General features: G+C 35.4%; 1 protein-coding gene across 1 annotated transcript in view; it reads right to left on the bottom strand.

The window, feature by feature from the left end:
• Positions 1 to 4,671: 4,671 nt before the first annotated feature.
• LOC122814852 (troponin I, slow skeletal muscle-like) overlaps positions 4,672 to 24,083 on the bottom strand; it is a 143,185-nt gene continuing 123,773 nt past the window's right edge. Inside the window, exons 7-8 of the mRNA XM_044087133.1 lie at positions 23,289 to 23,389; positions 4,672 to 4,780 (exon numbers count right to left, since the gene is read on the bottom strand). Coding sequence (XP_043943068.1) covers positions 23,291 to 23,389 — 99 coding nt within the window. The 3' untranslated portion in view covers positions 4,672 to 4,780; positions 23,289 to 23,290. The remainder of the gene's footprint in view (positions 4,781 to 23,288; positions 23,390 to 24,083) is intronic.

Below are 24,083 nucleotides of genomic sequence, written 5' to 3'. Positions count from 1 at the left end.
AATAAAAAAAAAACACTTTAAATGCACAGAAATGGCTATCACACTTGAGTGTGTAGCCTACAACAGTTAAACAGGTAATTTAAACACAAAAATGACTTTGTTAAAGTGCAGGCAGTAAAATAAGTACAATATGTAGCTGAAACAAACTTTTTAGATCACAGAAACTCTAGAAAATTGGAGTTTTAGGTGGAATTATCTAAAGGCAGCAAGAAAATACAGAATAATGATACTTAATCACTCCAAAGTCTCTCTTTTGTCTCTCTGCTGTTGTAGAACTCTGAAGGGCACCAGGCAAGAGCTTGCTGAGCTGTATACTAGCACAAAAACCTTGCAAATGCAAATTTTATAGCAGGGAAATGAAAGAGATAGAACTTATTCTAAAATGTCCAATAAACTACTAATTTCTGGGCTGAAACCACTCCTCCAGGGAAGATAGGCTGCTCAAAGCTCCCTTTCTCACAGTGAACAGAGAAACTCCCTTCTATCCAAGTAAGGTATGGGCAAACACAGAAACTTGTAACATAGCCCTGAATTCAGCATTAACCTGAAAACTGGACTATACTAGCTTAGAAAGGTGGGATAACACGTATATATATTTTTTTCAGAAAATAAGGCAGATGCAATCAAAAAAACACTTTGAATGCACAGAAATGGCTATCACACTTGAGTTTGTAGCCTTAAACAGTTAAACAGGTAATTTAAACACAAAAACAACTTTGTTAAAGTGCAGGCAGTAAAATAAGTACAAAATGTAGCTGAAACAAGCTTTTTAAATCATAGAAACTCTAGAAAATCGGCATTTTAGGCAGAATTAGCTAAAGGCAGAAAGAAAATGCAGAAAACTGATACTTAATCACTCCAAAGTCTCTCTTTTGTCTCTCTGCTGCTATAGAAATCTGCAGGGCACCAGGCAGGAGCTTGCTGAACTGTATACTAGCACAAAAACCTTGCAAATGCGGGTTTTATAGCAGGGAAATGAAAGAGATAGAAATTAGCCCAAAATGGCCAATAAACTACTAATTTCTGGGCTGAAAACACTCCTCCAGGGACAGATAGGCTGCTCAAAGCTCCCTTTCTCACAGTGAACAGAGAAACTCCCTTCAATCCAAGTAAGGTATGGGCAAACACAGAAACTTGTAACACTGCCCTGAATTCAGCACTAACCCAAAAATGGACTATACTAGCTTAGAAAGGCAGGAAAACTAGTATATTTTTTGTTTTTTCAGAAAATAAAGCAGATACAATCAAAAAAAACGTTAAACGCACAAAAATGGCTATCACACTTGAGTGTGTAGTCTACAACAGTTAAACAGGTAATTTAAACACAAAAACGACTTTGTTAAAGTGCAGGCAGTAAAATAAGTACAATATGTAGCTGAAACAAGCTTTTTAAATCACAGAAACTCTAGAAAATCAGCGTTTTAGGCGGAATTAGCTAAAGGCAGCAAGAAAATGCAGAAAATGATACTTAGTCACTCCAAAGTCTCTCTTTTGACTCTCTGCTGCTGTAGAACTCTGCAGGGCACCAGACAGGAGCTTGCTGAGCTGTATACTAGGAACATTTTTTGGGACTGTAAAAGGCTGACAGATTTTGAGAATTCCCTACAGAGAATTTTTGGGGGTAAATTGTTGTAACTAAGGAAGTGATTCTGTTGAGCTGGGGTATGAGATCTGAATTGCCTGAATATGCATAATAGGTTCAGAATGATGAGTGAGGTTTAAGGGAAGATGGTAATTCAGCAGTTTCTGTTAATGCTGGAATGAGAGGTAACTGTTAACAAAACATATATGCCTTGGATTCATATAGGTTACTGCTAGCAGTAACCATTTCTGTTTCAGAGGCAGCCCTACTACAGTGCTTTACCATTAAGAAGTACAGCACAAAGGTTGGCTGTTTCTTTGGCCTACGACAAATACTAATGAGGCAGTCCAGGGGAGAAGCATGTGGTAATTAGCCATGAGTGGTTCCCTTGAAAATGCCTGTGGTGAGGCATTTACACAGCCAGGTGATTCAGAAAACCATTTGGCCTCATAAATCCTTACCACCAACAGCGGAAATGAAGTCAGGCCAAAGCTTGCATTCACCCATTGCTTTTCATGGGTATGATCATGTTAGAGACAAGTGTTGGGGAGTTTAGTTTATGGAGTAGCATTTGGGTGTGTGTGCATATTTGTTTTAATAGATGAACAGATCATGCATCGCAGTGTATCTTCTGAACAAGAAGAAGAATGAAACTGTAATGATTGGCATTATTGATGGAATGTAATTATATGTGGATACGAGGAACACGTAAAACAAGAGCCACCGTCAAGAACATTCGGTAAGCACAAGGACAGATAAGAGGCAATGGCACTTGTGTGTGTGCATTGGGATGTATATGGGGAATGAATGGGGGTGCTTGTGCTAACACAATGCATCGGCCACCAGTAGTGATTACAGCAAGTACAGCTGAATAGGGCCCATCAGTTCATACAGCAATCACTGAGTAATTCAGGGACATGCAGATTAGCTGATAACGAGGTCATTTCTCATTGCAGTTAGTATGTCTTTGAATCCCTGCTGTCTGGGAATGCTCCAGTACACTCGTTTTGCTGTAGCCTTAGTGCTTACAGCTGGGCCAGTCTCTCTGTATCTGGCCCCATAAAAAATGTTATTATGGTTTGTTTTCTTTTCTATTAATTTGTTTATAGATGTCATTTTAAAAATCTGAATATTTAATAAACGTGTCTAAAATGCTGATTCTGTTAAGTATTTTATTCTACTTTGTAGTCAGTGCTTTGTGTTACATAGTGTTGAGTTTGGGCAGAGTTCATGTAATAACCTCTTAAAATGATCTGTTGTATTGATTTTCATTCTGTTTGATGGCAGATGTATTTGTCAAAATGGTCCCTTTTTGGTCCCGCGATGCACCGCTAGCATAAAAGCGAGACTTTGTTACAGAATAAAAATAATTAGACTGAAGATAAATAAATTAAGCAGATTATGAGAGTGTGTGTGTGTGAAAAACTACAAAATGGGTTAAATTAGAACTGACAAGCAGCTCATACTTTTGTTAAGAGTAGAGAGGGTAGGCACTAACTATAAATCTGACCTGCTACATATCTTACATACAGCTGCTGATGGAGCTATAGGTACGGGTTTATAATCTTGCCACTATAAAGGAGCATGGTTCACTACCTCAGGCCACAAAGCTGTTTGTTCATTTAAGAAGTTGGAAAATAAGGCAAATCAAATGTAGAATCATTCTGTTTAGTTCCTAACTTTATTATATAATGGAGTTTGATCCATATTTGTATATATTGATAAAGACTGAAATTTGAATGTGCAACCAAGTATAAAATATTAAACTGTATTTGAGTAGTTCAGTGCTCCAGCTTTTCTTTCTTTGAGAATTTATATATAGCTATGTCTGTCTATCTATTTATCTATCTGTAGTGCAGGTCTGTATGTATAAACTGCAGGTGCCTCCCAAGAGACATTTTATACTCCACCCCCACCCCATTTCTGATGGTCCCTGTTATGTTTTAGAGGGCTGCTAGGCTAAGTATAGTGAAAAGTGCAGTAACCAAGTTGTGTGACAGGCACAATTGTATTGATAAGGCATGCAAATGGAAGCCATCTCAGTCTTATTTTAATGATACTAGGCACAGATTTCCAGCTGGATGCACTGTAACAAGCAGCAATACCATCACTGAATATGATGTGTGAGCTGGGATTCTTGAGAAAGCTGATGTAAAATTATTGCAAGGGCAGAGCAGGGGTTACATAAGCTTGGGCAGAGATGTACTGTGAGGTATGGATCAATATCAGCGTGAAGACGGAATGTGAGTTAATATATTACAGAGCTTATAGCATTCCTCTGACATAGTGACTGGCAGATATGCTATCTCTAATGTGTATTAGGTATGTAGAGGCTATTTACATGCCTTTGTTTTGATTTTGTAGTGATTACAAAATAACATATTGACTAATTAGAATGATGGCTAGACATTAATTCTGCACTAAAAAAATACTGTACAAATACTATACAAAACACATTTTTCAGGTTCTGGGTGATGCTGCCCATTAAATGACTTGCAAGTCAAATTGCAAATGGAGACTATAAGATAAAACCTATGAATACAGGATAAAGCTAACTAACAGATCATATTCTCAATAATCTGCATGTATTGAAAGAATGCGTTATGCATTGTACACTATTCTGAACTGTTGCTTAAATGCATATTATAATGTAAATATTAAATCCTAGATAATATTCCAGTTCCAGAGTACATAGTAATTGCCATATCCTCTTCCCCTTTCCTGATTTTACCTCAAAACATGCAGGTTCTACTTAATTGTTTTACCTGGTGACTGAAGGCAAAAAAAAAAAAAAAAAACTATTGTGAAATAAACTGTGTGAAGTACAAGCACAACAATGTTTTTTTTTATTTTTTTTTTTTTTACTTCAAACTGCAAGAAAAGTAAATGCACATTCAGGCAAAAATGTAAAGTGCACAATGTGGAATAATATTGTTATAAGAGAAATACAGACAATTTAAACCAATGAACTATAGAGCTTTTAATACATACAGAAAGAAAAAAAAGTCTATGCCCAATGTCCTTTCATGTACAACAGAAAAAAGCCCTACAAACTGGCATACATCATAGTTTCCAGATCTCTGATTTTAAATTTCTTTCCTTTTCCTTCCTCTGCTTTTTCCGTATTCACCTTTTCATGGCTATATGTTTCAGGTGTGTTTTTTAGGGCAAGAAGAGATGAAGCAGATGTTTTCTGGCCTAGGAAGAAAGAAAAACACTGAATTATCACGTAAGTGACTTTAGAGAAAATTAATGAATACAAGGTTTACGTTTACAAAAGGAAGAGTTTTAATTCCTTAACATGTTTTATAACTGCAGCCTTAGTCTGTTCTGTGTTAGTGATCATAGGTACATATATAAACAGGACTTGGGGCTACAACATTTGGAAGAACAATGCACTGGACACAAAGCTATACTTGTTGGTGAACTCTGTTGCGGTACATCTTTGATGACGCATTGAGTATTACTTGTCTTCCAAAGGTTGCTGCCATGTCACTGAAGACTAAAAAAAAAGCAATATCTTAACAGGTTTTCTAGGCTTTTCACTAATTATTCAGTAATGGTGCCAGAAAAATAAATGAATAAAAGAAATATCATACTGATATAGTCAGAAGGACACAAGGAAAAATAACACTGTTTTAGCAGACTTCATATTTTCTCGCATCCAGCCTTTATTCAGACTCTTGTGATTGTTTTGGAGCAAAAGATAATTGACTGTTTTAAGTAAAAGAAACAAAATGTAATCATGAGAAATAGAGCTAACCTCTACTGTTAGCAGAATTAGAATTTTTACCTAATTTTCTGAATTTGTGCTGCAGAGATACAAACTTAAGAGAAGAAGAAGAGTTATTCACTGATAATTCAGTGGTCACATTTAAACATTGCACTTTGCTTTCATGGGTAAACAGAAGTATATCTTAGTATTTACTACTTCAGTAGCATTTTTATCAAAAACTTCAAAAAATGTGAACTCAGAATGACTAAAATCTTGTCTGGTCATTGCAGAATGCAGATCTGTATTTCATGATATAAATCAGTAAAACCCCTAACTTGTAGCAGTTGAGGGTGTAGGATAGACAGTGTGTTTTGGTGCCACTGAGTCTATAGTATTTGTTTTTTCACTGGTAAGTGAAATGATCTTTCTCAGACCAAATGTAGCCAGTTCTTATTCCTGAATGATACATAGGCAGCCATTACTCCATAATTGAAAATACTGTCTGAATAGATATGAGGAATGAGTACCATAGCATACTGTGCAGAAGGCGCTAACTTTGAATATAGCCTAGAGATAACTTGTCTTAAAGGAAGTGTTTTAGTTCTGGGCACCAGATTTAATATATGTATGCATCACCCCCATGGTATCAATGCAAATGCTATACCTATACAACTTAGGCAAAAGTGGCAAACTGACACTTTTCTAGTCATGTGTATACTAAACCTGTTCTGCAACAACAAAGTGTTCTAAAAGTTAAATCAAATGTCCTGAATTCCTGTTAAATGTTCAGACACGAAAGAACATTAAAGAAACCAAAGAGCTACAAGGACTGTTCAAGAGTTAAAAAGAATGCTAAGGAGTGAAAAGTTTCATTTATAAATATGTTTCAGATGTACACAAAAAGTAACATTTTCCTGTAAGCAAACAATATGAAGCTTACTGTACTGTTAAGATTTGATCTTCTTCTTCTTTGAGCTTTTCCCGGTTAGGGGTCACCACAGCAAATCACCTGTCCGCTCATGATTGGCAGTAGAGTTTTTTACGGTGTTGAGTTGCCAACCTTCCACAAAAGGCACACACATGCACGCACTCACACCTAGGGCCAATTTAGAGTGTCCAATCCACCTACAGCATGTCTTTGAGATGTGGGAGGAAACTGGAGCACCCAGAGGTAACCCACGCAACCACAGGGAAGACATGCAGACTCCGCACAGAAGGCACCCCAGCCGAGGATTGAACCGGAGAACCTCTTGCTGTGAAGCGGCAATGCTAACTGCTGCACCACCGCTGTCCACATAATTTCAAGTAATCAGTTTTTTTTGTTTATTTTTGGTTATTCTGTCTTATGAATGTGAGTGCATGTGATAAACTTTATCTATGTGCAGCGGGTGCTGCGTTGAGTGGTTTTGGCTGCATGAAAATCATTTATCTACATGATTTCACTTTCTTTTAATAAGTTTAACTTATGTGGTATTTATTTATTACTTGGGCTCTTATTCAAAGAATTAGAGATGCTATTGATTGCTTTCTACAATAAATGCTTCTTATCAGTCCCTTTTCCCACCTAGTATTAGTTAAATTGCTTTAGAATGTTTTTTTTCACATACCTCAAACTGTTTTTCAACTTATAACAGTCTAGATTCCATGTTCAAGCTGCCTGTGTTGCAGGAAATGCATTTTGAACTTTAACCCTCATTTACAGGAAGTGAACTTTTAGAATGTTAAAACGAGCAGCAGAAACACAAAAATAGAACATTTAAAATTAACCTAGTTAATTTTAAAACGTATCCATGCAGTTTTTATGTTCACTAGTGGAATAATGAAAAGAAAAGGAAAGAAGAGTGCAGTGGGAAGAAGAAAAACAAGACATATGAAGACTTAAAGACACCTGGTACTAATCTCTGTTTGGTGACATCTTGTGGTCATCCTAATTGTAGTTCAGTGAAAGTTGTATCCTTTATATAAGTACAGTGGAAATATAGTATACTCATGCAGCAGATCATCACAGTACAGAAGAATATGTAATTTATAGTGATGAAAATGAGCAATATTACTGGTTTTAATGTGTCATGGAAGCTAAAAAATATAATATAACTTTAATAATAATAAATTAGACAGTTACTGCTATGCAGAATACTTCTGATAAACAAAGAAGTACATATTAAAGTAATGGCATTTCCTCTGCAGTTTCTCTGGTTCTCATCGCGATTGTGCAAGGGACCATGTTTTATCTAAAAGATTCTTGGACTTTTTTGGACAAACTGTGGAGGCTTCCTATTCCAAATGCTGACTGCTTTCTAGTGACCCTTGATGTAGTGGCTCTTTACTCAAATATTCCCCACTTTGAAGGCCTCCAACTTACCAAGAAATTCTTGATGGAATACTCAGAGCTAAGCTACAATAAAATTGATATTATCTGTGAGTTGATTTCAGTTCTGCTTAATAATTTCTTCCATTTCAATGGCCGCATCTTTCAACAACAGAGAGGGGTAGTTATGGGTGCAAAAATGGCACCAGTGTATGCCAATTTGGTATTAAGTACTTGGGAGCTGTATACTCTCTCCCTTTTTCCAGGTTTTCAGCATGTACTGTTTTACCGTCACTATATTGATGATTTATTTTTTGTTTGGAGTGGCACTTTGTCTCAGCAGGACTCTTTTCTGACTGATTTATCTGGCAGCACCAGTTTCTTATCCTTCACAGTTTCTGGTATGGGCTACAGAGTTCAGTTTTTGTATGTAGATATTCGGCTTGATCCAATTAGCAAGTCTTTCAGCTTTAACATATTTCACAAAAAGACCTACTGTAATAACTATCTTGATTACACTAGCCAGCATCCACATTTTACGAAGGCTAATGTGTTTTAGAGGACAGTTCATCAGGCTTTCTCACTTAATCAGTGAGGACTCCATCTTCTTGGATGAATGTGCTTTTTTGACAGGGCTTTTTAGGGATAGAAACTATCCTGTAGACTTGTTGGCTCTCATTAGCAAAGAGGTTTGCCTGTGTAGGTCTACTAAATTCCCACGAATACTTAAGTTTGGTCTGCAGGTACGCACCAAAAATTCCACAGGTATAAACCACACACTGAACTTCCCTCTCTCCATTTGCAGACACATGCATAGCATTAAACAGGTACTTTACAGCAACTGGAACATTATCACCAGTAATAAGGAGCTCTCTAACATTCTGGGTTCCCAGCCCACTTTTTGTTATAAAATAAACCGGAACTCTCCGCATCACTTTTGAAGGGAGAGAACCCTTGATTTTTTGCACTATAGAACTCTTTACAATTTTCCCAGTCAGCAGATTGCTTCCCTTGCAGTGTGTGATTTGCCCGTACATTCTCCAAGGTGATTGATACACATTCAAGCATCACAATTTTTCAGTGAAATTTAAAAATGGGTTTGATTGTAACAGTACTTCAGTAGTTTATACTGGCATTTGTGATACTTGTTCATCTTTTTACATTGGCAAAACTATAAGGAGATTGGTGGACTGGATTAAAGAACATAATGCAGCTATTAGGCACCAAGACTTGTATAATGCACTGAGAAAACATAGTGTGTGTTGCAACAATTTTGTAGCATTTAATTTTGTTTTGTTTTGGATAAAGTACCAGCATGTTTTGGTGATTATAATGCTCTTCTTGAGGTAATTGAACTAAAGTAGCAGTTGCTCTTAGATGCAGAGTTTCCACCTGGCTTGAATGAAAGCCTTAACATTAAATGTGCCTTGAGGTGGTGTAGGTGAGCTATTCCCTTCCCTCACCATTAGACTATTTAGCTTTATCTCTCCACAGAGCATCACTTCCCCTTTGCCAGACAGTTTATTTATTATTTTTTGCTAACTGGTTGTAATATAACTAAAGTCTTCATACTAGGCTGTATTTCTTGCTGGATATTTGACTTCATTTTGCAAAGTGTCATTTTTGTAAAGTGAGAATTTCATTTTTTAAAAGTGTGATTCAATTTTCTTTTACTGTATATTTAAAGTGTACTGATTTCTAGATGTTGAGTTTTCACCGGTTTTTATGACAGCCTTAACATTATCTGTTCCTTGAGGTGGTGTAGTTGAACCAGTCCCTCCCCCCTCCACAAGGCTATTAAGCTATTTCACTCCCTCCTGACCAGATCATTTTTATTAGTGTTTTGAAAGCAAATAAGGTTTTCTTACTGGGTTGCATTCCTTGCTGGGTATTTCATGTTTTAAGTGTGATCGGCAGTTTTTACTGTATTTATTGAAGTGTATTTTCAGTTTTTTCATTTCTGAAGAAGTTCTTACAATTAAAGAATGAAAGCACTCAAATACACCTGTTCTTCATGTTTCTTTTGCTTAGCTAATTTGTTATGAAGTTTGTTTTGTAACACTTTAATATAAGCTGCTGTCTTCTGTGCGATATAAAACAGTTTAGAAGAGAAGATGCTTAAAACACCTCAATCTGCTCAACATCTGTTGCCTTAATTATTCAGAGTCACTTCACTAATTATTGGAAAATAATATTAGTGAGCAGATTTTAATTTTCAAAATGTTCTGCATTTGTTAGTGAAATGTGTAATTTTATTTATACTAAACTGACCTTTAGATCATTTCAAGTATGTTTCATCTCCCATTGATATGATGAATGCAATAATGTGATCTGCACATTTCAGAATATGGCAATGAAAAGTACTATAAGCAAATTTGTAAGTACATGATATTTAAAATATAATCCTAAAAGAATGCTTCCTGTACAGAAGTTACATGTTAAATGTATATTCCAAGTACTAGAGGTAACATTTCCAATTTTATATTTCTGTGATCTTAAATATTATTTCTCAAATTAATAGTTTATATTGTTTTTCCTTTTAACATGACTTGAGTGTGCCCTAAATAGCTGTAATTAATAATATTGTTCTAAATTAAGAAGCAGTAGCAACTGTTTAGCTTGGTGACATTGGAAAGTGTTGGTTGGTATGTGATTTGTATGATTATATCACCAAATAAAGGAATTTTTATTCCATGATAGGAGGTTTGAATGTATATAAGTTTGAAATTCTGTTTTTTTTTGTATTTGTCCATAACAAGTATTAGTATTTTGTTATTATATTTTAAGCTAAATCATCTTAAATCAGTGCATTTACACATTCTTATGAATAATGACATATAATTGCCTATAATTAAATATCAGCAGACTTAATAATCCATTGAAGAGGAGTAGCTTAAACAAATATTTTAAACTGCATAAAGCTCAGATAATTTTCTTACAAGAAAGCTATTTGTTATCTGAAGATGTAGGTAGATTGATGTCAAAAGATTATTCAACTCTTGTGAGCTATCATTTTAAATAAAAAAGGAGAGGCACTCTTATTCTTTGGAGAAATTCATTACCTATGCCTAAAATATTAAATGCCTTATTCAGATAAAAATGGCATTTTGGATTTAGCAGTAGTAGAAATTGACACAAAACTTATACTTTTGTGAATTCTTACTGGATACCTGGAATTGGAGCCAAAATTGCTAAGATATATTTGGATATTATAACCTTATATACAAAAAGGTGATTTGATTATTGCAGGAGATTTTAACTGTATTCTTTCTAGTAAAGACACAACTACTGAAAAAGTTCCTATGCAATCCTCAGTAGCTAAACACTTAGATCATTTTATTAATTCTCACCATTTGAGTGATACCTATGATATTAAATCAACTGACTCACTTAACTTTACACATTATTCTTATACTGTAGATTTGGCACCCAAACAAACATAGATAATGTTTTTACTTGTAGTAGTTTATTTACTTAATTTGAAGATGTATTGATTACTTCATGTCCTTTGTCCAACCACAATGCTATTACATTTACATTAACGTTAAAGCCAAGTAATTTGATTTACTATCAGAGAATCCTGCTTATATAGTAAAATTAAAATACTTTAAGGAATGGTGTCTAAAAGAAATAGATGAATACATTGAAATTAAGAATAATGGAGAAGTTTCAGAAGTAATTATCTGTGATTCTTTAAAAACCTATCTATATGGAAAAAAGAGTGGGATAAGGTATTGATCTCTTTGCAGTCTAATATAGATAAATTGAAATCAAGTTTAAAACCTTACAGCAAATCAACAAAAGCTGAGTTGAAAATATTAAATCAGAAATATCTTGATGTACTTCACCATATAATATCAGCAAATCTGGAAAAATTTAAATTACAGACTTACTCAATATACCCAAACAGCTTATATGGGTTGGCTGTTAGATCTAAAAAGAAAATAAATACAAATCATATTAAAGAAATAATTTCCAAACAAGGTGATAAAATGTGACTGATTTAAAAAACATACTATAATGCTTTAGTAATATTATAAAGACAGAGAGACAGGCTTAGAAATCAACAACATAACCAATGACTTTTGGAAATATTATGAAGACAGAGACAGAAATCGACAACATAACTGATGACTTTTTGAATCACAATATAAGGTTCAAATTAACCAAAGAGCAAAGATCCAAAATTGATAAGTCCTTCTCTTTTAAGGAGTTAAAAGATCAAATTAATAATCTTAAACCAAATAAAGACCTTGGTCTTGATGGTATAATCCCAGAATTATACAAAGTATTCCCAGAGAATATTTTAAATATCCTTTTAAAAGTTTTTGAACAAGTTAAACATATGTCAACCACTCCCCCTCCTGGAAATACTCCCTGATATATCCTATCTTGAAACCAAATAAAGATTCTAACCTATGTACTTCTTACCATCCTATTTCATTATTAAATGTTGATAATAAAATACTTGTCTATCCTTGCAAAAATTGAACTTTATCATGTCAGAATTAATAAATGATGATCAGATTGGTTTTATAGTACATAGAAAGGTTCAGGATAACATAATTAGACTTACTATTTTAATAGAGATGGTAATAAAAGCAAAAAAAAGAACTAACTATAATCTAGATATAAATAAGGCTGTTGATTCTATTAGTTGGAATTATTTGTTTAAAGCACTTAAACAATATGAAATTTCCATAGATTTTATAAATCTTATAACGGATTTATATAGTACCTCATTCTCTTTTATTAAAATTGTGTCTTTTCTTTCTAGCGCTTTCAAAATATTAAAATGTACAAAACAGGGTTGTCTCATGTCAATTCTATTATTTGCTCCAACAATTGAACCTTTCACAAACTTTATTAGATCTAATAGCAAAATTCAGGGATTCTCAATAGATGATAGTTATCCCTGTAAAATGCAATTATTTGCAGATGACATTTTAATAACTAGTGGTGATGTTAAAGCTTCAACAGAAAATTTAACTAAGTCTATTAATTACATTGAAAGAGAGTCAGATTTAATGTTTAACCATGATAAAAAAGAAACATTACTTATTAATAAAAAAGTTAATAATTATTTTAGAAACTATAAGAATTTTACTTGGGACAATTCCACAAATTAATTATCTTGGAATTATAATTAAATCTACTGTAAAAGACTCAATAGCAGTAAATTATAGTAATTAAATAGACACTGTTACTAACATAACTATTAATTGGGACATATTTTTTTACAATGGAAGATATACTTACTTTAATAAAAAATCTTATTTTGTATTATTATTTAACATTTGTGCTGCAGTGGTGGTGCTGCGGTAGCGTTGTCACCTCATAGTATGACGTTGTCCTGTTCGATTCTCAGCTAGAGCGTCTTCTGTGTGGAGACATGCGTGAATGGGCGTACCTTCGTTGAAGGTTGTGCAGCAGAGCTGGCAACTCGGCACGTAAAAATCTACTGCCAATCATTAGTGGACCGGAGTTCTGCTGTGGCAACCCCTAACCGGGAAAAGCCGAAAGACACAACAACATTTAACATTTGTTGAACAGGAAAGTATGACTAGGATAGAGCCTAATTTCAGGGGAGGACCAGGGAGAAATGCTCCAGACGCATGTCTTTAGAATGTGGGAGGAAACCGAAGTACCTGGAAGACACATGCGCAAATGCAGGGAGGACATGCAGAGTCCACACAGAAGGCACCCCAGTTGAGAATCAAACTGAAGAACCTCTTGCTGTGAGGCAACAACTTTAACTGCTGCACCACTGCACTGCCCTGATGATAATCCTACCAAAATTACTTTTCTATCTATGATCACTAATTATTATCCCTCCTAAAAAAATCTGTAAGCTATTAAATTCTACTCTTTTTAATTTTCTCTGTTTCCCCAATAAACCAAGAGTATTCTTTGATTTGCATGCTAAAAGTTGGCAAGAAGGTGGATTAAGTTTTCAAATGTTGGATTATATGACAAGTCCATAATTTTCAATTTAATATTTCTATGGTTAAAGTCCTCTTACCAATCCACTTGGAAAGCCATTCATAAAAGTTTAATAAATAATAGCAGCTATGTTGTAGAATCTGTCTCTACATTTGTAATTAATACATTTTACTGGGTCTTGAAAGACTTATGTTTAAATGAAAAGAAAAAATACAATTCTTCTCCCTTCACTGATTACATCCTTATAAATTTTAAAAGAGTCATGGATTCTAATTATATAGTTAAAGATTTATTGTTTTTATTGTTCCCTGTATCAAATACTACAGGTTGTTGGGGAACTTTTAATATAAACAAAATGCTAGACCTTAGAGATGCAAATTAAACCTTTTGGAATCAATTCTTAGTCGGAAATAAACCCCATAATAAAGATAATCTTCTTGCAAGACATTCTTTAGAAAATAACAATTGGTTGACTATACAGTCCTGTAAACATATGTTAGTGATAAAATCAAAATCTCCATGGATTTGTCAAACAAAACGTATTCCAAAGATACTTCAATTTTTTTAGAATCAGTAGTAACTCAACTAAGAATAAATTATATATAGTAATAATTTATAAAATAATAAGAGAAGAGTTTGGTTCCAGAGATTTATTATTTTTTGAATTACTCAACTAGGATTAATGAGAAGGCCTTTTCTGATGAAGATAAATGCTTATTTCTTAAATCTGTGGAAAAATCTATTTCTTCTTTTTATTGGAAAATATATATGTGGAGATTTCTTCACAGAGTTTTTTTAACTCCACATAAAGTGGCCTTACATAATTATGGGAAAATTAATTGTTAGAGGTGTAATTAAGTTTCTAATGCAGATTGGTTTCTTATGATACTGGATTGTAAAATAGTAACTCCTTTTTGGGATGAATTTAGACATTTTGCCCAAGCTGTCCAGACAGATAAATGTATAATTTCTAACTACTTGATATTATTTAATGCTGCATTTCTGGATTCAGTTTCTAGGCTGCAGGTGCCTCTCCTTTGGTCCGTTTTAGCTATGCAAGAAAAATAGTCACAAAGAACTGAAAATGTAAAACTACTTTTTCTTTCACTGAATTCATTAATTTAGCAAAAATGTCTGTACAACAGAATTGATTCAGTTTTCTATATTTGATTTTGTTGTGGACATCTGAAAATAGTTATGTTTTTGTTCTATTTATCATTAAATAATTTTGTACAATCTTTGTTTTAAAATTAATAAAAGTTATTTTAAAAAAAGGCTGACACTAAAACAAAAAAAAACACTTTAAATAGGGCCTTGGCAATATCTATGGCTTTTAAAAAGGGTTACATGCTGGATGTGTTCTAGAAGCAGGAATTTAGTCCTCTATGGATACTTTTACAAGGCACTACAGGCTTGATTCCTTCACTAGGTTTAGATCAGGCTTTGCTAGGAGCATTCTCCACAAACTCCTGGACCCTTCCATTTTCACTTCCCAAATGTATGGTTCAGCTTGAGCTAACTAACTGTTTGGGTGCATGGAAGGTGCCCTGAAGCTGTGAAAGCTAACCAGGTATTAAATCCCATGCAATATATAACCCATGTAGGTCAAGTTAATGCAGCAGGTATTAATCAAACATTTACTGTTATGATAGGTTAAATTATATGACTGTACTTTACTGAGTATAAAGAAAGAGCTCATGACATTTGTATTGGCTGAAGATGTCAGATCAGATTGAACAACTGGTTTAGGATCAGAATCAGAGAGAGGATTTGCTAAGACATGAAATATGTCTTCATTGGATGAAATTTGGAGTAGACAATGATTCTTATTGTATTCTCTATGTCTGGTTACATTGACTAATGTTGATGTCAGACCCTGACCCCCATGTAAAACTGGGAAAAAGGGATTGATGACTTCTCTTATTCATTATATGTAGAAGCTGTACATTTGAGTGAAACTATCAGTCCTAGAGTCATCATAGTTCTGAAATTTGGTTTTGATGCATATGCTATAGAAAAACCCAGCCACTGGGGATGCACAAGCCAGTGCATTTCTTTGTGCCAGTCCCAAGCCCGGATAAATGGGGAGGGTTGCGTCAGGAAGAGCATCCGGCATAAAACTTGGCCAAATTATGCATGCGGACACCAGAAAAGATTTACATACCAGATTGGTCGAGGCCCAGGTTAACAACGACCGTCACCAGTACTGTTCTGGCAGAAATTGGGCTACTGTTGGCCGGAGGAGGAGAGGAGGTAGAAGGCATGGCCAAAGGCAGGAAGAGAGGAGAAAGGCTAGGGCTGTGGTAGTGAGGGTCGGAACTTTGAATGTTGGCAGCATGTCTGGTATAGGGAGAGAGCTAGCCGATATGATGGACAGAAGGAAGGTTGGTATACTGTGTGTGCAAGAGACCAGATGGAAGGGGAGTAAGGCTAGGTGTATCGGAGGTGGGTTCAAATTGATTTATCATGGTGTGGATGGGAGGAGAAATGGCATAGGAGTTATCCTGAAGGAACAGTATGCTAGGAGTGTTTTGGAGGTTAAAAGAGTGTCGGATAGAGTGATGTTTAAGAAGCTGGAAATTGATGGTGTAATGATGAATGTTGCTAGTGCATATGCTCCACAAAATTTTGGAATGAGTTAGATGAAGTCATGATGACTGTACCCAACGGTGAGAGAGTGGTGATTGGAGCAGATTTCAATGGGCATGTTGGTGAAGGGAACAGTGGGGATGAGGAAGTGATGGGTAGGTATGGTGTTAAACAAAGGAATGCAGAAGGTCAGATGGTAGTGGATTTTGTAAAAAGGATGGACATGGCTGTGGTGAATACATATTTTAACAAGAGGGAGGAGCATAGGGTGACATACAAGAGTGGGGGAAGATGCACACAGGTGGATTATATCTTATGTAGGAGGGCCAGTTTGAAGGAGATTGGAGACTGTAAAGTGGTGACTGGGGAAAGTGTAGTTAGACAGAATAGGATGGTGGTTTGTAAGATGATGTTGGTGATCAAGAAGATGAGGAGGAGTGTGAGGGCACAACCAAGGATCAAATGATGGAAATTGAAAAAGGGTAATTGTGAGGTGGAGTTCAGGGAAGAGTTAAGACAGGCATTGGGTGGCAGCAAAGAGTTACCAAATAGCTGGGTAACTACAGCAAGAGCTAGTAAGGGAGACGGCTAGTAAGGTGCTTGGTATTACATCTGGACAGAGGAAGGATGACAAGGAGACATGGTGGTGGAATGAGGAAGTACAGGAGAGTATACAGAGAAAGAGGTTGGCAAAGAAGACGTTGGATTGTCAGAGAGATGAAGAAAGTAGACAGGAGTATAAGGAGATGAGGTGCATGGCAAAGAGAGAGGTGGCGAAGGCTAAGGATAAGGCATATGAAGAGTTGCATGAAAGGTTGGACACTAAGATGGGAGAAAAGGAACTGTACCGATTGGCTAGACAGAGGGACTGAGCTAGGAAAGATGTGCAGCAGGTAAAGGTGATAAAGGATAATGAGGGAAACATCCTTACAAGCGAAGAGAATGTGTTGAGCAGATGGAAAGAGTACTTTGAGGGGTTGATGAATGAAGAGAATGAGAGGGAGAGAAGGTTGGATGATGTGGGGATAGTGAATCATGAAGTGCAATGGATTAGCAAGGAGGAAGTAAGGATAGCTATGAAGAGGATGAAGAATGGAAAGGCTGTTGGTCCAGATGACATACCTGTGGAAGCATGGAGGTGTTTAGGTGAAATGTCAGTGGAGTTTTTAACCAGATTGTCTAATGAAATTTTGGAAAGTGAGAGGATGCCTGAGGAATGGAGAAAAAGTGTTTTGGTACCGAGTTTTAAGAATAAGGGTGATGTGCAGAGTTGCAGTAACTACAGAGGGATTAAATTGATCAGTCACAGCATGAAGTTATGAGAAAGAGTAGTGGAAACTAGGTTAAGAAGGGGCATGATGATTAGTGATCAGCAGTATGGTTTCATGCTTGGAAAGAGCACTACAGATGCAATTTTTGCTCTGAGAGTGTTGATGGAGAAGTACAGAGAAGGTCAGAAGGAGTTGCATTGTGTTTTTGTAGAGTTAGAGAAAGCATATGACAGGGTGAATAGAGAGGAGTTGTGGTATTGTATGAGGAAGTCAGGAGTGTCAGATAAGTATGTAAGAGTGGTACAGGATATGTATGAGGGTATTGTGACAGAGGTGAGGTCTACGGTGGGAGTGACAGATGCATTTAAAGTGGAGGTGGGATTACATCAAGAATCAGCTCTGAGCCCTTTCTTATTTGCAATGGTGATGGACAGGTTGACAGATGAGATCAGACAGGAGTCCCTGTGGACTATGATGTTTGCAGATGACATTGTGATCTGTAATGAGAGTAGGGAACAGGTGGAGGAGACCCTGGAGAGATGGAGATATGCTCTAGAGAGAAGAGGAATGAAAGTCAGCAGGACTAAGTCAGAATGCATGTGTGTGAATGAGAGGGAGGATAGAGGAATGGTGAGGATGCAAGGAGTAGAGGTAGCGAAGGTGGATGAGTTTAAATATTTGGGATCAACAGTTCAGAGTAATGGTGAGTATGGAAGAGAGGTGAAGAAGAGAGTACAGGCAGGATGGAGTGGGTGGAGAAGAGTGTCAGGAGTGATTTGTGACAGACAAGTACCAGTAAGAGTGAAAGGAAAGGTCTACAAGAGGGTAGTGAGACCAGCTATGTTATATGGGTTGGAGACAGTGGCATTGACAAAAAGGCAGGAGTTAGAGCTGGATGTGGCAGAGTTAAAGATGTTAAGATTTGCACTGGGTGTGATGAGGGTGGACAGGATTAGGAATAAGTATATTAGAGGGTCAGCCCAGGTTGGAAGGTTTGGAGACAAAGCCAGAGAGGCAAGATTATGTTGGTTTGGACATGTGCTGAGGTGGGATGCTAAGTATATTGGGAAAAGGATGCTAAGGATGAAGCTAGCAGGTAACAGGAAAAGAGGAAGGCCTAAGATAAGGTTTATGGATGTGGTGAGAGAGGACATGCAGGTGGTTGGTGTGACAGAGCAAGATGCAGAAGACAGGAAGAAATGGAAACAGATGATCTGCTGTCTCGACCCCTAACGGAAACAGCCGAAAGATGATGATGATATATGCTATAGAAAAAGAAATAATATTTTACTGTATTTAGAAAATCATAAGGCAGGGATTTCATAATGTTGTTAAGTAGTAGGAGTTTAAACTTACTACTAGTAATCCTGGCTTCTATAGTATAATAGACAAGTGGAATATATGGTCTAGACCAGTGATGTTGAACCTTTTGGGGTTGGCTTGTCAAACCTCCTGGTACAAAATAATTCAATGCACTTCACATGATCAATGAATACAAAATCAGTCCTTTGGTAATTCAGGTGTTGGTGACCACTGAAATATCACCAAAAATACTGTTGTGTGTGTCACCTTTGACATGTGTGTGTCATAGGTTCACCTTCACTGGTCTAGAATGTTAAAAATTCATAAGAAATTGTGAAAGTTCTGAAAATTTAACTTTCCATCCAGCTATATTTGAAATTAATTTGTTTTCAGTGTGTTGAACTTTCCCTGGCACAATTGCTTATGGATAGACAATGTAAATGCAAACTGTAATCTTTATTTCATTGGTCATTCCAGAAAGTCAAAAATGTTAGATTTATTGAAAGAGAATTAGTATGAGCAAAAGTCATACTATGAAAAATCAATAAAAAATCTTCTATAGCTTCAGAGAGTGAAAAAATATAAGGATGGATATTTGCATTAGAACTGATGTGCAGCAAAGATATGTGCAAGCTACAGTGTTATGCCAAGTGGAGCAACAAAGATCCTGTTATGAACAGGGCTGTTATTTGCAGCTCTGCAGAAAAAAGGTAGAACATATTTAAGTTACAGAATAGATATGAAGAAACTCAACTATCAGCACACTGTCTATTGCAAATGTTCAACTTCAAACTGTTAATAGCATAAAAATTTAAGAGACAGCACACATGCCATGGCTATACATAAAAACAGTGGTTTATTCATAAGCACTTTCACGTTGCTGCACTCAACGCTTCTTCAGACAGTTACAACTAAAAGCATACACTAGAGATTTAAAATAAGGATCACTAATCAGAAAATAGAAATATCACACCTCATGAAATGAGGCTAATGAATGGTCCAGTACACATAAAGAAAGTACTGTTAAGTTAACGTAATTCTTTTTTAACATCTGATATTAAAAATTCATAAAGATTCTTATATGAATAAATCTAGATACCCCAGGCTTCAAAAGTCCTTTCAAAGCACAGTAACTCCAAAACACCAGTGTTCCTATACAGGAACAAAAGCCTGAACGATTACATAAATGTCACAGATGTTCAACATATTAGAGCATTTTAAATACATCAAAAGCAATCAAAGATCTACTACATAAGTCAGATAATGTTAAAAAATGTATCAGCAGTGTTACACATAATTAACCTCTTAGCTGAATAAAGAAAAAGGTGCCTGATAAGGAAAGCAATTCATCTCATAAGTGAATCAAAGAGGGACGATGGAACTCTAAACTCCCTGATGCAGAAACAGCCAATCACAGTATATCCATAAGACCATGTGATGTTGAATGGTGAATGAATCATACCAACAAAGCAAAAGCTACAATACATACTAAAGCACCTATCCAATCAGATCTAACAAAATACAAAAACAAAAGAAAATTTTTAAAAACATTACCATAAAGAAAACATAAACTACAGATACCTGTAACATTCCTATATAGAAAAAACTTTCCAAAACATCAGCCTTCCTATACAGAAACAAAAGCCTGAACGGCTTCATAAATATCACAGATGTTCAACATATTAAAGCACTGAAAGCACATCAGAGGCAATCAAAGATCCACTTCAAAAGTCAGATGATGTTAAAAGTTGTGTCACCAATGTTACATATAATTGACCACTTAATTGAGTGAACAAAAAAGTACCTGGGAAAAACAGTGCATATCATAATACATTATAGGGAAAGACAATGGAACGCTAAGCTTCCTGATGCAGAAACAGCCAATCACAGTATATCCATAAAATCATGTGATGTTGAATAGTAACTGGATCAAATCAAAAAGGTAAAAACTATAATGCATACTAAAACACCTGTCCCATCAAGTCTAACAAATGTCTAAAACCACTAACGTTAAAATGCAGTGAAAACATACCCATATAGAAATGTTCCATCCAAAAAATATACATTAAATAAACACAAAACAGTTAAACTACATTATGAACATATCAAAAGGTGATCAGAAACATGGAAAAGTGAAAATAGAATAGTAACTAAAACGTACCAATAAAATGAAATAAACTATGAATGCATCCTAAAGCATGACTAACAAAATGCACAAAGACAAATATATAAAGGATCTGAAAGGACTGTTCATAATGTATGCAAGTTCTGCGAAGAGCAAAACATTGTAAAGTTTTAAACATACCAAACCATGATGGTATACATAATATGACCATGGAACAAAAGATAAGTTTAATGAGAAAATGGCGTCAATCAAAAATGGCTTTAAGCAAACACTATCACTGAGGCCACAAGGCCTACCTGCCTGTAGCCTCATGATCCATTTCTGTTCAGCTTGTTCAGTTTCATTCTTGATGTTACCAAGTCTGTTATTCATAATAATCTCTAAGACTAAAAACTTAAAAGAATACTGAAAGCTGGTATCAGCAATGTGTTTAGCCATTGCTACGGTAGTATCCCTCTTGTTGATTTTATAAATATGTTATCTGACCCTTTCCCTTAAAGTTCTATTAGTTTTCCCAACATAAAATTCAGAACAGGCTACACATGAAGCTAAGTATACAAGGTCATGTGTAGAACAATCAGCATAATGTAACAATGTGTACTTTTTATTAGTATTGGGATGCATAAAGAAACAACAATTAGCTATGTAGGGACACATATTACAATGCCTACAACTAAAAGTATCACATCTTTCCGGTAGCATAACCTACATTTCAAAGATTTACAATTTCTTTATACTACTCGAGGGCGATCTTCTACTATTTTGTGCAAATCTTCATTGGATGTCAATATATGCCATTTCGTATAAATAATATCCATTATGCTCTTATTATCACTATAAGTATAGGAGAACAGTATCCTTACATACCTTTTTATTATTCTTATCAGAAGTGCACTTATGATGTTCCCGTTGTGGACCATTAGAAAAGTAAGGTTTACCTATTCCATGTCTGTCATTAGTAATGATATATAAATATCTATTACAGAATTTGCTAGAATAGCCTCTATGTACTAAATTATTTAATAATCCTCTAGCAGAATTATCTAGCGCCGTACCATTACTAGTCAGGTGTGATGTACATAGGAATTGTGCTTTCTAGAGTTACATATGATACAGATTGTGGTGTTGTATGTGATATTAATAATCTTACTTCTAATATTGAGACTGAAACAATCAGTAAGAACACATATCCTAATAATAGTTTTGTAGATATTTGCCCTGAAGAGTATTTCTTTTTTCATAAGATCTGCAGACATTTTCTGATGCCAATAAATGCTAGTCCAGATTCAATAAAGCCTACACTAAGTATGCACTAAGTACAGTACATACGATATGTATTCAAGAACATCCCTACCACATTTTTTGTACTTTCTAGTCACTCAGAAAGATTACGCTAAGTGTACGGGTAGTCTACACTTTGATTTAACCTTTATGAATCCTTGTCAATATTTAAAGCTGCAAGAAAATCAGTAGGAAAACTAAAATTAGGAGATTAGGAGGAAGAAGCTGTGAGTTATGCCTGTGTTGTCTTGTTCACTGAGAAAAGCGTACACTTAGTGTAGGAATTATCGAATCCCTTGGGTTAACTTTATACTCGGGAATTAGATTTTTTTTAATTCCCAGTTAGCCTACATGTCCCACATTACTGTTGATTTATTCTCTTATTGTTTTCTTCTCATAAAACAGAGGTGAATATTATGTGTCCTCTCCATGATTTCTTTCTACATATCCATACTTAAGCTGTTTCAAAAAAAAATGAGACTTGGTTGAAAGACTTGTATAATCCTGCTGATTTTATTAATATTCTCATACTGATGAAGATTAAAGAAAAGTTATTGAATTTTAAGCATCTAATAAAAACATTATTAAATAAGCTTATAAAGGTAGCGGTTCAATGGTGATAGACTTTAATTTATATATTTTAGTAATAATCCATGACTAGGTGTGGTTATTGCAGGATTTATCCATGTTTGGTGTGGTGTGATCACGAGGTAAAACCTGAGTGATTAAAGGAAAGCTAATTTTGGTTAAATTCTGTGATATCCACACTCAGAAGTGGATTACTGCTATTATAAAATGACATTATTTAAGAAAGAAATGGCTTACATTTCTTAAATAATATCATTATATGATGGCACCTCAGTCTTCTTTCATGTTCTCTGCTCAATACCAAAATCAACTGGTAATGCAGTACTTTCTAAATGTGAGACTGTCAGGTATTTGTTTGAAATCTGATAATTCTAAAGATGACTTTAGCTAATCCATGCTTGTGGAATATTTGGAGGGTAATTCCATCTTTAAGTCAAATAGTAGAACTGAGCCCAGCAACAGAAAATTATAGCTAGACCTGACCCTGGAAAAAGCCTTCAGTTGCCAGGATGCTATCTCAGTAACATTTTTTTTGCTTCAGGAAAATGCAGACAGTTGCTTGAGTTGTTGAAAGTGCACATTACCTTCACAGAGTGGGTCCTGCATCAAACTTCTTCTTTCTGCCCTCCATGCCAGACAGAGCTTCAATATTCTTGCGCCAGTCTGTAATCTCAGCTTTGTTGTCCTGTGGAACAGAAAAAAACAGACTTTTGCATGAGAGTACTTTACTGATGTTTCCACTCCTTCAAAAATTCATTACAAGTACTATGCAAATTTGATAGGCCAATGTTCATTTACTTGTATTCATTTGTCTTTGCTGATAAGGTAAGCTAAAAATTAAAATATATCCATTTCCGGCAAAGTCAGACATATCTTCATACTTGAACTTAGCATTTTCTGGGTTCAAGAAATTATAATATAATTGTTGACAGAATGAGCAGACATAATTTTGCATTAGTCCATCTTTTTATTGTTAGAGTGGCCAGCTCAGAAAGTGTGATTAGTACCACTGCAAATCTTGTCTGTTTTGGCTGGTAATCAGTGGTTAGTATATTATGTTTTATGATATTAACATTCAATTCTGCTGCTGTTGCCAGAGCTTTTAATTACCTTTTAACAGATTTTTAAACAAAGGTCACTAATCCTTCCATAGTATTTCCATTTCCCACCACTTTTATCTGTGTGTCTTGGCAGCATAACCTTTATGTCCCGCATCCTCTATGTACTGTTACAGATTTCCCAGCTATAGAATTTAATTTCTGTGTAGTAATACATGTGTGCAGCGAAGATATCTGGCCGAGTTTATTTATGAGGTCCACTCCCAGTGGGCTTCCAAAAGACTAAAACCTAGAATTTATTCTTTGTACTCCGTGACTGGT

The sequence above is a fragment of the Protopterus annectens genome, chromosome 11.part0, assembly GCF_019279795.1.
Source record: "Protopterus annectens isolate FY-2018-M chromosome 11.part0, PAN1.0, whole genome shotgun sequence".
In the NCBI taxonomy this organism is placed as follows: domain Eukaryota; kingdom Metazoa; phylum Chordata; order Ceratodontiformes; family Protopteridae; genus Protopterus; species Protopterus annectens.
Note: the sequence above shows the minus strand (reverse complement) of the source record. Positions and strands in the feature narration are given on the sequence as shown.